At 36.2% G+C, this 16,872-nt stretch overlaps 1 protein-coding gene across 1 annotated transcript in view; it reads left to right on the forward strand.

Moving 5' to 3' along the window:
* The first annotated feature begins 2,353 nt into the window (after window positions 1-2,353).
* The window catches only part of LOC148952375 (protein APCDD1-like), a 210,321-nt gene continuing 195,802 nt past the window's right edge, over window positions 2,354-16,872 (forward strand). Inside the window, exons 1-2 of the mRNA XM_089089195.1 lie at window positions 2,354-2,482; window positions 11,064-11,217. Coding sequence (XP_088945321.1) covers window positions 2,354-2,482; window positions 11,064-11,217 — 283 coding nt within the window. The remainder of the gene's footprint in view (window positions 2,483-11,063; window positions 11,218-16,872) is intronic.

Raw genomic sequence — 16,872 nt, forward strand, 5'->3', positions numbered from 1 at the left:
CGCGTAATATCTAGCAGTAACCGATTTGCCTGATCAGAATCGGTTATGATTTTGTTGTTTTGAGTGAGAAAACTACAATGTAGCTATAATTTAATTAAATATATAATGTATAGAGGTGATAATGTATAGAAGCGGCCTGCTTTTTCATAATTCTTTGTCGCAGTTTCCATAATTTTCTTTCTAAAATATCATATTATCATCATGTTTTGCCAAAACATGATGATAATCATGTTTTAGTACATACCAAACAGTAGTACATACATTTACTCTTCGTATTCGGAGGAAATAAAAAGTTTGAATTGAATTGAATATTTCAGGTGAAATGTTACACTGGGGGGATTTGACAGAATTACAATACAAAATGCTTTTGAATTGTCTGACATTCTTTTTGCCCAATTTTTTATGTGGAGATGGTCCGGAGGAATTACCCAGGGCTTTTTCCGGCATGTTTTGATTTCCAGGAAATTATATCCACGAAAAGGGGCATTTCGGGAGTGATCGAGAAACTGATTAGAAATTAAAGCCTTTAAGAGGTTAAAATCTTAAAGATTAAAGAAAAAGTGATGAAAGAATGCTAAGGAGAATTTTTCAGGCTGAGTTGTCCGCAAGCAATTTTACAAGGAGGGGGGATTATCAGCAAGGATATAACTGTCTGGAGGGAATTTGACGGAGGGGGGCTGCACTTTACGTTGGATGAAATTTCCATGCAGGAGTTTTCCGTGAGGGGGAGGGTTGTTTTTCATAGAGGGTGAGCCAGATTTACCGGCATTATTTGAAAAACGAACAGAAATTATTTCATATATGAAGGGTTGCCGTCTCCTCTACACTTTGCTCTTTACGCTAAACTTTGACTGTTTGTTCCAATTTTTAAGAGTGTCTACTGAAACACAGGGTCATTCAATTAGAAGAGGGCATTTTTTTTTTTTAAATGCTAATAATTTTAGCGTAACCAGTATTCCCTTCATATACGGAATAAATCTGTCAAAATTAATGTAAAAATTTTGTTTTAATTTTCATGTACGGTGAGCCAAATTCGAACTTGCATTAGTTGAAAAACGTTTAGAAATTAAATAAAAAAAACAAGTTTTTTAACTGAAAGTAAGGAATGACATTAAAACTTAAAACGAACAGAAGCTATTGTTTTAATTGTTTTAAAAGCAGAGTTATGACAAAGAGTCAAAATTTAGCGTAAAGAGTGAGGCCTTGAGGAAGGGACAACCCCTTTCATATTCAGAATGATTTCTGTTCGTTTTAAGTTTTAATGCCGCTCCTTACTTTCAGTTAATTTTTTTTTTATTTAATTGCAGATATAGGCTACTTCTATGGAATAGGAAGTTATTCGCGCTCATTAGGCATTTCAATTACAAACAAGAGAATTTGGAGAACTATTGGAGTATCGATTAGATATTAGAAGTAAAAACTAAAATCATTAAATAATTCCCAGAGGAGATACCCCATCCCCCTTCAGGGAAGAAGCTCCTGCATTTTTATTGGGGGCAAGAGGGGGTCCATATCCGGGTAGTCAAGGGGCATGGGCTATATAATAGTTATTTTCTCCAAATTATTTGGGGAATTTGCCCTCCCCCTCTGATACGGCGCCCCTTTCCCCTTATTCCATACCAACTTAAATAATCAGACTATAATTGAATTAACCTATCTAGTTATACTACAAATATTATTATGAAAAGCACCAAGTATTATTTTCTTTTTCAATAATTTCTTTTTTCATTCAGAAAATTATATTTGATGTATACCTACCTTCTTTTTTCCAATGAATCCAATGAATTCCCTTTTGGAACTGATAGATAATAGAGAGTAAAAAACCTCAAGTATGAAGAAAAAAATTGACCTGAGCAAATGTTATGAAATAGAAAGTATATAGCATATTTGCAATTTTGCGATTTAATAGATTCGACTATCATTTTCATAATAACGCTCTGGGGCCTTTCTATATCGGATATGACCCAAAATCGGAAGTTTCGAAGGCGGTATATTTGCATAATTACTATTTTGGCATATATTGGGAGTTGTAATGGACCACCGTTTTCCTTTTTTTTTTATTAGTTAGCTTCCTGTATGATTTATTTGATTGAGTAATGAATCTATGCGTTATAGTGTGAAAAATCACTGGATTTAGGAAAAACCCTAGAAATTCCTTAAAAAATCCAGAAGACTTGTAAAAATGCCTAAAAATCCCCAGATCCCTAAATAAAAAAGCTTGCCCCTAACATACCTAAAAAATCCCCATTATAGGGGGGGAAATCCTCAGAATGGAAACACTGGTTCCCATTCCCAAGTGAAATGTTTTCTTCATGCATTGATCAACGGAGATATAAAACAGTTTAGACCATAGATGGATGATTTTAGACTCCGGCGCCGCGCCGGCGGATCGACCAAACGCCGCCAACGAGAAGCCCGGTTGACCACCGCCGAAGTTCCACTACGCCACTGGCACGCCTCAGGCGTGGCGCCACCGTCAGAGGTGGCGGCGTTTGACTGACTTTAAATTATTTTTGCGGTAATTGTTTATTGCGTCAACCGCAAAGTCGGAGCTTTTCTTTCTCGTGTGGTTTAGTATTTTGATTTCTTGATTAGAAATCAAGCAGTGCTTGCACTATCCCCAAATTTTCGGGTGTTTCTCCGAAAATCTATGCGTCACCCAGAAAAAAAATTTGCTTCTCCGAATCTCCGAAAACCACCCAATCACGGTGCCATCCCTAGCGATTTATCACCAGTGACTTTCCCTGCCAAATATTACTTTGCATACCATAATTCTTCAATACTCTCTTGTTCCTTAATTTTCGTATCTTTTGTTATTTTGCATAAGAACCAGGCAGATGCAATTGCAATATACACAGTTCTTCATATGTTGACAAAAAAAGTATCGTCCTTATGAAATGAGATTAATTATTCCGAATGCAGTTTCCCAACTGCTATTTCTTACATCATTTGTAGTCTAAAGTTTTATTTTTAAGTTGAATAAAATGCATTCACTACTGTACAGCTTCAATTGGATTTCGAAACTGATAGTCAACAGATTGTTTCTACAGCTGAATCGTAATTTTGCAGAATTTTGTTTTCTTTTGCTGTTTTTAAATAAGTTTTTCTTAAGGTTTAATTAACGCCTGATAGACTAAAGAAAATACAATCTTTTTTTTTAAAAAACTTACTGATTGATTATCAATGAACGCCTGATAGATTAAAGAAAATATAATCTTCTTTCTGAAATTGTTTACCCCCCCCCCCCAACCCAAAAAAAACTTTCTATTGAGACAAAATTTAGCTATAGATTAAGCTATGTACAAAGTTGGGGAATTAAAGATTGAAAAGGAAATTACCCCAAAAACATGATTCATAAAAAAATTAAATTATTGCCTATGGGGGGGGGATAGGGGGCTATCATTTTTCAATGATAATACCTCATATTTTTTTTAATCAGAAGCAGGGATGCTTAAAAAGATAATTATTTTTTTCATTTAAAGTGGAGACGGATGAAAATGATATCAAATTCCCTGGAAAACTATTGAAATATTTTGATAGACCGAGGGCCCCCATTTGGACTTGTGCATTGTCTTGGGTATTTTGCAATTTCTCGTAAGCTACTGGCCTAATTTGGCTTTTGTGTGTGCTCCCTTTTAATTAGATGCTTTGGATCTTATTGAATGCCACGGCGAATTTATGACTCAATTTCCAATTTGAGGTATATCTGAATAATTTCGACATTTTTGTTACGCTAAGCTGTTGCTGTTGAACGTTATTTCGCTTGTTTGTTTGAACCATATAGTGACCTAGCTAATTATTAAGTAAATAATTTTTTTAATGTAAAGCTGAGACGGCATCCAATAAAGGTGGTATCCAGAAAAGAGGGAGGGGTTAGGGAGGTATTACATTTAAATGATAATATCTCGATTTTTTTTGTTGAAAGTAGGGATGCCAAAAATCTAATAATTTTTTTTAAATATAGAGCAGATACGGTATCCTATCATGGTGGTATCCAGGGGGGGGGCGGGTAGGGAGCTATCATAATTAAATAATAATACTTCAATTTTTTTTAAAGCAGGGATGCCAATACGTTAATTATTTTTTTAATTTAAAGCAGAGACGGTATCCTATCAAGATGGTATCCAGAGGGGGGGGATAGGGAGTTATTATATTTAAGTGATAGCACCTTGATTTTTTTTATTGAAAGCAGGGACGCCAAAAATTTATATTTTTAATATAAAGTAGAGACGGTATTCTCTCAAGGTGGTATCCAGAGGGGAGGGAGGGGGTTAGGGAGGTATTATATTTAAATGATAATGTCTGGAATTTATTTATTTTTTAAAGCAGGGATGCCAAAAAGTTAATTATTTTTTTTTTAATTTAAAGCAGAGACGGTATCCTATCAAGGTGGTATCCAGAAGGGGGGGGGCTAGGGAAGTATTATATTTAAATGATAATATCTAGAATTTCCTATTGAAAGCAGGAATGCCAAAAATTTAATTATTTTTTTTTTAATTCAAAGCAGAGACGGATCTTATAGAACATTATATGGATGCTTTAAAAGAATACAAAAGGGAGTGTGAAGTGAGGTGAGAGACTTTTACAATAATATGACAGTTTGGTTGCTACCAGTAGCTACTAAGCGGATTATCCCATGTAAGTGTACTATTAATGAGTAGAGAAAGTAAATTTGTAAATTTAAGCTGTGATTTGAGAAAGACTGATGAAAACATTAATGTTTGCGGTCAACATTGATCGCGCCGGCGGCGCGCCGCCGCTGCTTTTTTTGGCCCCACCGCCGCCGGTTTTCCATCATCGGCACGGTGCCGGGGTCTAGATGATTTACAGCCATTTCTGCAAATATGCCGGGTTCTCATAGCGTCATTAAATTCAGTTTCTTACCTTTTTGGCGTCAAAGCGATTTTTTTTAAAGAATTTGAACTGATCAGACACTGAGCCTTTCTTAAACAACTAATAAATTTTGACAGGCATACACTGTTATCTATCTATAGACTCCATTAATCTATTTGATTTATTTCAGTCCAGAGAAATAACTAACTGTTCAGCTTCAAGACTATCTACCGGGCAATATTTTCCACAGGGGGATATTTTCCACGGGCGATATTTTTCAGGGGTATTTTTCGGGAGGGGGGGGGTATTTTCCAGGGATATTTTCTGGGGGGATTTTCTGGGGGGTATTTTTTTGGGGGGGGGGGTAATCACTGGGGGAGTAAACTTCGGCCACCTTCAAAAAGAGTTGCGTTTTCTTAAAATATGGATGTGTGTGACAAAAAATGGATTATTGCTTGAAATACAATGCAAGAGGCACAGAGTTCCATGTGCCAAGAACAGTCATGGTCCATGGATGGTAATTAGTTTCTTGTTAGCTCATGCAACGGTTTCATCGTTTGCTTCAATGGGATATTCCCACAGACAATTCAAATTAGGTCTTACGTTCGTATTAAAATAAAAATTACGAATTATATGCTCATCTTACGCTATCACTTTAAAAAATAATCTTTGACAGGTTTCACGAATAATCATAGTAAGTTTCTATGGTTCCCTTGAATTTCCAAAGCACCTGTGGGAAATAGACCAAATAAACAATAGAATCTATATCTAACCATCACTCTAATTTAAAATCACATAGCTATGATGTAGTACCCACTTGTGAATCGAATGTAAAACAATAATATCCCCTAAACCTACTTCCAGTAATCGATTTCTCCCTTCCAGTAGAAATTATTTCCCGGGGATAAATAATTACGCAATCAATAGCTTACGGAGAAAAGGAATAGGAGGAAATTGTTATTAAGATCAAGAAGTATATTGCATGGAATCTATTACCAAGTATGTAATAATAGCAATGGCTGGTTCGTTCAGTTGACTACTGCGTCATTCTATTGGAAATCTCTGGTCTTACGTTCGATTCCTACACCAAAAAAAAACCTTTGATGACGGATTGTGGTTCCCTGAATCAAAGCACGTCTTGTTTAACGGGATGGGGGAATACCTTGTGGAAACATCTTGAGGAGAAAAAAAAAGTCTCAAAGAAAAAAAATCCGGAAAAATGTCTTGAAGATAACAAACGTCTCGAGAAAAAATATCTCGAAGAAAAAAAACACCGAAGAAAAAAAGTGTCTTGAAGAACAAATGTCCCAAATAAAAACGTCTTGAAGGAAAAAAGGTCTCGAAGAGAAAAAACATCTCGAAGAAAAAAACGTCTCGATGAAAAACGTCTTGAAGAAAAAAAATATTTTCGTTTAAATTTACGTAACTATAATGTAACACCCACGTGTGCGCAGTACATCATCCTCATTTACATCCGAGGGTTCCCCACTTGACTAGTGGCCTTGAGGAGAAAACATGTTGAAGAAAAAGAAATCTTAAAGAGAAAAATATCCCCTAAAGTATTACGTAACAACCAGGTGTACATAATAGATCAATAATCAATAACACCGGGATCTTGAGGGGCTAGCAACTTCAGGTAAAGTCCCTATGGCTTTTGTTAAAAACCTTATGGGGTCACTACTATCATTCTAAATTCACACACTGATTACTGTTTTTTTTTTTAAATTTATGGCACTGCCTATGATAAAGTCCAAACATGCATACCTTTCTCAATAACAAATACTATATGTAAGCAATGAACGAATTGCCGAACTTAAACGCCTCAACATAAGGGCTCTGGGGTGCGGGTTTGCCAACCTATAAGACATAACTTCCGGACCTACGCTGAAAAAAATGACTATCTGATTTTAATATGAGTGGGGCTGACAACCCCCATTCATTCTCAAGACCAGAACAAAATTTGTGCTTTACTGAAAACAATTTCCATGTCTTTTGATTAGTTCGAATTTCCCCTCAATACTGTAAATGGAATAGTCTGGTTGTAATAGTAGTGGTAGTTGTAGTAGTATTGGTACCATGCAAACATCGTCTTTCTGATCATACCTCTTATCATTTCCTGAATGATAGAAAATGATATGCATGTGATGATCGTCCCCTTAAGAATGCTCTTGAAGATCCAACTTAATACCCAAATCAATTTTTGAGATACGCTTTTTCGACAATTTGCGTGCACATAGGGTCTTTTGATTTAGTTTGAATTTCCCTTCAACACTGTAAATAGATTAGTATGGTAGTAGTATTGGTGGTAGTTGTAGTAGCATGCAAATATTGTCTTTTTGATCATATCCCTTATCATATCCTAAATTTTCCAAATTAATACTCTCAGTTATTCCCGTGTTGCACACTTTTGACAATCCTTATACACATTACATGTTTCGATTTAGTTCAACACTCCCCTCGAAATTCTCTGAAAGGCTCACCTGAATGCCCGTCGTCTTCTTGAAAAGTAAAGTTCAAACATGCATACCTTTCTCAATAACAGATACTAAGTGTTAACAAGGAACGAATTGCCTAGCTTACAGCCCTTGTACTGATGACTGTGGGGAAATTGATATCCCCAAAGTCATAATTACTGGACATTTCAACAGGGCTGAAAAAATATATATCTTAAAATTTCGATGGGATATGTTTTAGGGAATGATAAGCATGGAGGGGGGGTTGATTGCCCTCCATTCATTTTTGACTCTTAAAGAGCGCTCTAACACTTCCAATCAAATTAGCCCCTTCTAAAGTTCAAACGACCACCCCTTTCATAAAAACCTTATATGCCCTGAGACGAAACTTGAAACCCCTACCCACTGACTCTAGGATATTCTGTCAACCCCAAAGGCCTTATTATATGATCTTTGGCCTATTTTTGGACAAATGGCTATCTCAAAATTTCTATCGGATGCATTTGCGAAAAATACGATGGGAGAGGGGCTCCGATCACTTTGACTCACAAAAAGGCCACTAGAACATCTGATTTCCAATCCAATGAGCCCGTTCTGGAGTTTTTATGACCACCCTTTCCATAGAAACCCTTCATGCCCTAGGGGCATAACTTACAACCCATTGCGCTAAGGGTTGTGGGGTGGGGTGTCATCCTGAAAGACGTAATTTCCAGACCTTTCAACTACGCTGAACTCAAAATTTTGATTCGATGTGTTTTGGTAATTGATGGGTGGAGGGGCTTGTTACCCTCCAATCACTTTTTGCTAATAAAAAGGGTGCTAGCCCTTTCAGTTTCCAATCAATTTAGCCTTTGTCGAAGTTTCTACGATAGAAAATGGTCATCTCAAATTTTCTCAACAGATGACTTCTGATTGCTAATCCAATGAGTCTTCTACGAAGTTTATACGATCACCCCTTCTATATAAACCTTATATTCCCCCAGGGCATTACTTACAACCCTTGCCTTGAGGGCTTTGGGGGTTGTCATCCTCAAAGAAATAATTTTCGAACCTTTCAACTACATTGAATAAAATGACTATCTCAAAATTTTTATTGAATGTGTTTGAGGAAATTGTCGGCTTGGGAGGGGTGTTAGTTTTCCTCCAATCACTTTTGACTGTTAACAGGGCACTAGCCCTTTCAATTTCAAATCGAATGAGCCCTTTTTGAAGTTTCTACAACAACAAATCACCATCTCAAAATTTCCGTGAAACTCATTTTGGGAAAATACGAGGTGTGGAGGGGGTTCATCCGCCCTCCGATCAGTTTGGATCCTAAAAAGGGCATTAGAAATTACGATTACCAATCCAATGAGCCCCCTCCGAAGTTTCTACCACCATCCTTTCTATCCAAGCCTTATATACCCACAGGGCATAACTTAAAACCCTTGCCCCGAGGGCTTTAGGGGGGGCTGTCACCCTCAAAAACATAATTTCCGGACCTTTTAGCTACGCTGAACAAAATGGCTATGTTAAAATCTTGATTGGATATGTTTGGGCCCTTTAATTTCCCTGGTCTATGAAAAACAAACAAAAAAAATAAACAAAAAATAAATAAATAAATAATTCATAGTGCCCATATAGCTCTTTACGTCGGCAGATCTATTGCGCTGCCTGTGACCAAATATATTGTTGGGCAACTAGCCCTGCTTCATTCCCCAAAGACCTCCGATCAAAATGTTGAGAAAGACATATTGCTCAGCATAGTTGAAAAGTCCAAGAACTATACATCTGGGGAGGATGTAGCCCCCCGAAGCCCCTGGAGAAAGGACAAATGAAGTTTGTCCATTGTTTACATATGGTATTTGATATTGAGAAATCATAGTTGAAAAGCATAGCTGGATCTGTTCGTGGATCAGAAAAGCATAATCCAAAAACTATGCATCTGGGGAGGATGTAACCCCCCCCCCGAAGGCCCTGGAGAAAGGAAAAATGAAATTTGTCCATTGTTTACATATAGTATTTGATATTGGGAATTGCAGTCTTTTTCCGGGGGGGGGGGGTGATTTTCAGCGGGGGAAATTTTCCATGGGAAGAATTTTTCGTAGGGAGGGAAGTTCCCTCGGAATTTTTTCAGAGAAAATTCTACATGGGGGAAATTTACCAAACTTTATGCTTGGAATTAGTTTTGTTTGTCTGACTTTTTTTTGGCGACTCAATAATGCACGAGGAGTTGTACTGGGGGAACTGTCCAGGTGAAAAAATTAACACAAACAATTCTAATGGAAGTAAGGTGCATCTTCTACGGAGAATCGTCCACAGGATGGGGCTGCATAGATGAATTTTTTGGGAGAGGGGAGGGGATTTTACGCAGCAGGAGTTTTCTATGGAGGAACTTCCGTCGGGAGGATTTAACGAAGCGGAGGTGGATTTCTAGGTTGCTATGTTGCAGCGATATATGCAACCTAGTAAAAAATGAAAAATAGAACAGTGTTCTATCTCAGCGTCTTTAGTGACATTTGCCTTATTAACATTAATGCCTGAAAATGAGGGATCCTTAATGCAGTTGTCAGTAAATCGAAGACCAGCCGCAATGCCAATTAAGGCGGGCTTTTAACTGTTAAAAAACTTCAATTCACCTCTTTCACCAGCACTGAGTCGCTCAAGCGTTAATTATAAATTCTAAGAAAGATATAGGCAAAGCAATGATTATGCTAACTTTGTCTGGGAAGAATCCACTGGTGGATCCAGGGGGGGGGGTGCCCCCTAACGTTGTCTTAAGTAGTCTAGTTTACTTAATTAACGCAAGTTCTCGGTAATTAAACTTGCTCCTCACGCAAGTTTATCAGATCAACCTATTTTGCGACCCCCCTAAAAAAGATCCTGGATCCGCCCCTGGAAGAATCAATGTTAGTTTCTATAGCTTAAAGCTTACAACATTTATTTCGAAACCGTTTGCAACATGGAGTAATAAATATCTATTTATTTATTAAATTATAAATTTGAAAATTTTAAAAACATTAGTATTACTTTTATTACAACAGGTTAAACGAAATAAAAGTGTCACTGTATCATTAGACAGGTATACTGGAATATACTCCATGAATTTTGAAAAATACCTTTTTATATTTTCATAAACAAGAAAGCCGTTGCCCCCCCCCCTTTATTTTCGTGAATTGGTGCTCCTGGAAGCTCTTAAAATTATTGACAGGGGGTCTTGCCTAGTAGCCTATACTTACCTAGCTGGGCAACAGACACCTGTCAAAGCCTCATCCACGCCTGTTACATCCCCGTATTATCTAAATGCACAAATGAACCCTTAAAGCAAAACAATAGGGAAAGGCCAGAAGCTACTGAAAATGTCTAACTACACTTGACAAAACACTCAGCAATTGCAAATTAGATAATTCCAAACATTGAATTAGTTCTTCTTTCGGGAAGTTTTCTTTGTAATTTGCTCTTTAGCTTGTTTAGTCATACCTCCCCCGGGCGTGCCGTCTGGGGCGCTTGCCCCCGCTACACCCCCATTGATTCTGCCCTGCTCCTAAGAAACCTGAAAACTTCCAGCTGAAAAATTTCCTGTTCTTGTTTCAAAACTTTTTTTCTATAACAACCTTTTGAGCTTCTGGCCTGGTTAGATCAGATCCTAAAGCCTCAGAGGATTTTTTTTCAGTTGGCAATTATTCGAAATCAGGAAAGACGTTGAAATAAGTCATTATTTTTCAAACTTGAGTGAGGGATCTCATTTGAGATGTGCATGCCCAACTCAAGACGTGTGCAGAATTCTAGAGAATTTAGGATCCTCCCGTGGGAGGAGCTAACTCTAGTCAATTAGCGTGCTCCTCAGAAATCTTGAAGGAATCTATTCGCCATGTGGCAATCTGTAAGAAATGTTCATGTACTCTTAAGTCTTTCGGATTTCTTTTAAGAAGCTTAGAAGCTGCACTCAGAAGTAAGACTTCTCTATAAAATTCCTCTTTTTTTCTGTGGATTTCACATTCAGTGGTTATTATTCTTATTCCAACAACCAAGAACAATTTAGTACGTTTTCAAAATTTTCATTACTTTTAAAACAAAATATTCGTTTGTTATTTTTATGTTTACACTTCTTCATGGGTCCTTGATATTGGTTGGATGTTGGACCAAATCTGTGAGTAGAATTGATATCATTAATTTCAAATTAATGAACTTTCCAGTTTGAAATTGTAAGGAGCGACCCGGCTCAATAGTAAACGAAACTCTAAAAAACTGGATTTTGACACCAATAGATACATCAAAAGAATCAAATTTTAATACTGATTTCAAATATATAAGTTTCATCATATAAGTTTCAAGTTTAGTCCTACCCATCAAAAGTTACGCACCCGAGAAAATTTGGCTGATTTTCGAAAAAAGGGGGAAAGACCCCCTAAAAGCTATAGAACCCTAATGAAAATCACACCATCAGATTGAGCGTATCAGAGAACCCTACTGTAGAGGTTTCAAGCTCCTATCTGCAAAAATGTCAAATTTTGTATTTTTTGCCAGAAGAAAGATCACGGATGCGTGTTCATTTTTTATGTATTTATTTATTTAATTTTTTTTTGTTTTTTTTCCAGGGATGATTGTATTAACCCAGTGGTCCTAGAATATCGTGGGAGGGCTCATTCAAACGGAAATTTAAAGTTATAGTGCCCTTTTTATGTGACCAAAAACAATGGAGGTCAACTAGGCCCCCTCCCACTCTCATTTTTTCCCAGAGTCACCCAATCAAAATTTTGAGATAGCCATTTTTTCAGCATGGTCGAAAATATAATAAATATATCTCTTAGGATGAATCAATCCCCCAAAGTTCCCGGGGAGGGAGGGCTGAAAGTTATGAACTTTACCCAATGTTTACATATAGTATTGGTTATTGGGAAGTATACGGACGTTTTCAAGGGGTATTTTTTTCTGGTAGGGGGGGGAGGAGTCGGGGGTTATGTGGAAGGATTTTTCCACGGAGGAAGTTTTCATGGAGGAAGGGACAGTGCAATGAAAGGGGCGCAGGATCTCCCAGCATTATTTAAAAAAAGATCAGAAATTAAATAAAAAAAGTTTTTCAACCGAAAGTAAGGAGCAAGATCAAAACTTAAAACGAACAGAAATTATTACGTATATGATTGAGTTCGCCCCCTAGTCAATACCTCCTAATATACGTATTAGGGCGAACGCCCTAATATACGTATTTAAACTATATGGATATAGAAGTTCATTATGTAAGTTAATTCGTAAGTAACACATTTATTACTAATAAAAACGTTCGTAAATAAAATTAAACAACTTTCGAGAAAGCCATTTACTCAAAGAGAAGTTAAATTAATAAGCAAATTTTTTTAATTATTCATGTACGGTGAGCCAAAATAAAAAAATTACATTAATTCAAAAACGTTCAGAAATAAAGTATAAGAACATTTTTTTTTAACTGAAACTAAGGACCAACATTAAAACTTAAAACGAGCAGAAATTATTCCATATATGAAAGGGGCTGTTCCCTCCTCAACGCCTCGCTGCTTACACTAAAGTTAGACTTTTTCTCACAACTCTATTCTTTAAAACAATAAAAAACTTTAGCGTAAAGAACGAGGCGTTGAGGAGGGGACAGCCCCTTTCAAATACGGAATAATTTCTGTTCGTTTTAAGTTTTAATGTTGCTCCTTACTTTCAGTCATGAAAAACTTTTTTTTTTAATTTAATCTTACCACGGACAAAATAAATGAAAGTAAAGTTTACTTCATTTATTAAAGTTTTGAATGAATAGAACTATTATTTTTTTATTCCTTGCGTTTTTACATAATTATTCAATTTTTTTGGGTGTAAAATAAGAAACAAACAACCAGGTTTTCATAAAAAAAACTTTTTGTAAAGAAACATTTTTCGGGTGTAAAATAAGAAACAAACCGTCGGGTTTTCATGAAAAATCCTTTTTGTAATGAAGCATTTTTCGGGTGTTTTTGGGTGTAAAATAAGAAACAAACAGTCTGGTTTTCATAAAAAAAAAAAATCCTTTTTGTAAACAAACATTGGTACTTATGCACTATATGTTACACACGAAAGAAGTCAAGTTTAGTTAATGCTAATTAAATAAAATAAAATAGGATGCAAATATAATAGTTTAGAAACAAATTTTGGCTCTATATTTGCATATTAGGCTAGGGAGGGTGGGAAGGTAAAGCATAGCATATATCAAATACGTAACCTAACCTAGGTACCTCCCCCCCTAAACCCCAAAAAACCATAATTTAAATATTGTAATCGCAATAAGAAACAACGCTTTGACATCCATTTTTCTATTGCAAATACCCGTGTGACTCGTTTCCATTAGTGTTTCCTGATACAGTATATAGCGGTGTGTAACATATAATCCATAAGTACCGAAACATTTTTCGGGTGTTTTTGGGTATAAAATAAGAAACAAGCAACCGGGTTTTCATAAAAAAAAAAAAAAAATCCTTTTTGCTGAAAAAAAATATTAAGGCCTCGGACTGGGAGGTGGCCGAAAAGTTTTGGGAACGCCACCATATGCTTAAGAAAATTTACTTTTTTATCGAGACTCTAAATATTCGAAGCATATTAACCTTTATATTTCCTATGAAAAACTATGGGCATGTGAAAATTTGCAGTATTTTAGAAAAAGGGTAAAACATCCCCTTTAAAGGATAACCATCTTGATGAAAATCAAATCATTTAATGCAAAAATAGAAATAGAAATCCAAAATAGAAAATATAACTTTTTTCTTGACCATGATAATCACAGCAACCACACATTGGATAAACACAGGAATCTTGAGAGAGGGACCATTCGAAGAGAAATTTTAAGTTATTGCTCCCTTTCCAAGTAACAAAAAAGGTCCTGCCACAGCAAAGTGCCAAGTTTTGCTTATTTTGTGTCGCAAAAAGAGAGAAAAAAAAAATTTGGACAAAATTAAATCGAACGAAAATCTTTAAGACAACCAGGAGGTTTACTAACTATGAATCATCTTTTTTATATAAATTTCCCCTCTCAGCAGCTATACTGCCAGCCACTGGTGCATTTGTCCCTAAACACATATGTAACCCATGCAAATTGAACTGTGTAAACTGTTTGCACAGTAATACTAACAGTAATAGTAATACTAACATTATTCCATAATTGTGCGAGTTGGGCATTGAATATAAACATGCTACATGGATAATTAAGGGAGGATAGTCCCTTTTTATTGGGATATATACCTTTTTAACATAAAACTTTGTTTATATATTACGGAAGAGGTAATGCGAAAAGTCTAACTTTTCTATCATTACTCTCTGGGAATGAAAAGATTCATTCATTCTGCTGCGGAATGAAAGTGTGGCTTTCGAAGTTTTATTGTCTTTTTTTATTGTGATAAGCAGCCTGTATATCAGGGGCGTAATTTTTTATGGGACGGGGACTGCTGCCCTCCATACCCCAATTTGCCCTCCCTCTACCCAGTTGAACCTTTTCTATCATTACTTTCTGGGAATGAAAAGATTCGTTCATTCTATTGCAGAATGAAAGTGTTGCTTTCGTAGTTTTATTCTCTTTTTTTTATCGTTGTTTTGCAGCCTGTAGATCAGGGGCGTAATTTTCTAGGGGGGGGGGGCAACTGCTGCTCTCCAGACCCCAGTTTACCCTTCCTCTCCCCAGTTGAAATTTAGCATCTGCAAAAATCTTGTCAAAACTAAGATAGGCCTACATAATTCATGCATACACAGAAACAGGATAGTTTTTATAGTTCACCTTTCCCTGTAGGGTACTATATGGCTCATTTTTCATTTTTCACTGTCATTTTCACTTCACTTGAAGAAATTGACTCCAAATTCTCCCTCTCCCCCTAGGATTTTGACGAAATTACGTGACTGCCACAGTTTAGGAACGGTGAGAGATAGAAATTGAAAACTTCTACCTAGAATGGGGATCGTACAAAGAAGATGATAATGTGTTGAGAAGCTTCCAAATTTCTAGTAACTAGTCCTCCCCTAACAAATAGCATAATACTTTTAGCCTACTAGATATTGGTAAAAAGGAACCAAGTGAAACTGCTACAGCTCGGAAATCCAACTTCTTACGGGTCATGTAATATTGACCTCGTGTAAAATATGGAAAATCCCTTCAAGACCGAGTATCAAAAATTGTACACTAAATATACACTACGAAGTGTACACTAAATCTTTACGTACGAAGTGTACACTAAATCTTTACCAACCAAGCCAGGCTTGTAGTTGTGCATTCTTATGGTCATCAACAAATCTAGTTTTTGTTGGTCAGGGTTAGTAAAAATATCAAAATCTCTTTTTGTCAGCCTAATTTCTTAGTGTGCAGGTGGAACATATTCAACGTCACCTAGTAAGTACTTACGGCTATGTCATTGGGAGTTCGTGTTCGTTATGGCCGTGATGAGGAAAGAACCACATTCTTGTAGTCTGCATCCATAAGAAGGGCCTATTCAATCTTAGATAAATTGGGTTTGGATGAATGGCTCGGACTTTTGTTGCTACTTTTGAGGGTTTGAGTTTAAATCAACAACATTGTATGTTGCTCCACAACTATGACCCATTTGTCATAGCTGTTGGAACACTTCAAAGGGCACAAGAGTTTAGTTTTTGTTTGCTTTAAACAATAAAATTTCACTTCAAATAGTTCTTAAGGCGCTTGGTTTATATAACACTTGAAAAACGTTTTCAGGAAAACATTAGTGAAACCTTAATCTAAATAGTAGGAGTTAAGCGGTCACAAAACCCCTCGTAATAAAAGTGGAAACTAATCAGAAAATCCACTTCAACTTTTCAAAAGCAAAACCATACAAAAATTATATATCTAAAGCAACGATTCCCAAATCTGGGTACATACACTCAGGTATGTATGTAAAGGGGGCATCAACACCCTAAGATCTTGAAATAGTTACGATGGTCCTTACATTTTTTTTTCATATAACTCTGACGTAGATAATTTCGGAGACCACGCTGCCTTTCCATGACGATAAAATAAAAGTTCAAAATAGGGATAAAATCCTTTATAAAGTGACTATACAGTGACCGTCACTGTATATGTGACCGAAATATCTGGTATTTTTGGTGAAATTTATTATACACTGTCAATTAAAAAGGATTTTATCCCTATTTTGAACTTTTATTTTATCTTCATATAACTCGTTCTTTTTGCGTTTTGATGAATTTGTCTTCCACCCTTGAAAGTGGTTCCAATAAACGTATGTTCCCATACAAGTTTGAGTATGTGAGGATACAGTGGGTTAGTTAGCATACAATAAAATATTGATGGTCATTACTGACACACGACCAACTTTCAACCTGTCGGTTACAGATTTTTGTTTTCGATAAAAGTTATGCACACTTTTTTACATTTGTCAGTTAATTATAGTCTCCTATATTTACTCCCAATGTACTTTAATTTTACACTTAAGTATAAGCTTCCTACCCAAATACGAAAGGGAACAAAACATTACAAAAATTTCTTCCGCCAGATGTTTGGTACGCAAGGATCAAGTGCATATTTTTTTTTGTCAATTTTCTCTAATGTTTACTTTATGAAATTAACTGATTTGGCATTCTAGCCACTCATTAATATCTC

This window comes from Artemia sp. Qi Xiang Cuo, chromosome 5 (genome assembly GCF_049724085.1).
Source record: "Artemia sp. Qi Xiang Cuo chromosome 5, ASM4972408v1, whole genome shotgun sequence".
Taxonomy (NCBI): domain Eukaryota; kingdom Metazoa; phylum Arthropoda; class Branchiopoda; order Anostraca; family Artemiidae; genus Artemia; species Artemia sp. Qi Xiang Cuo.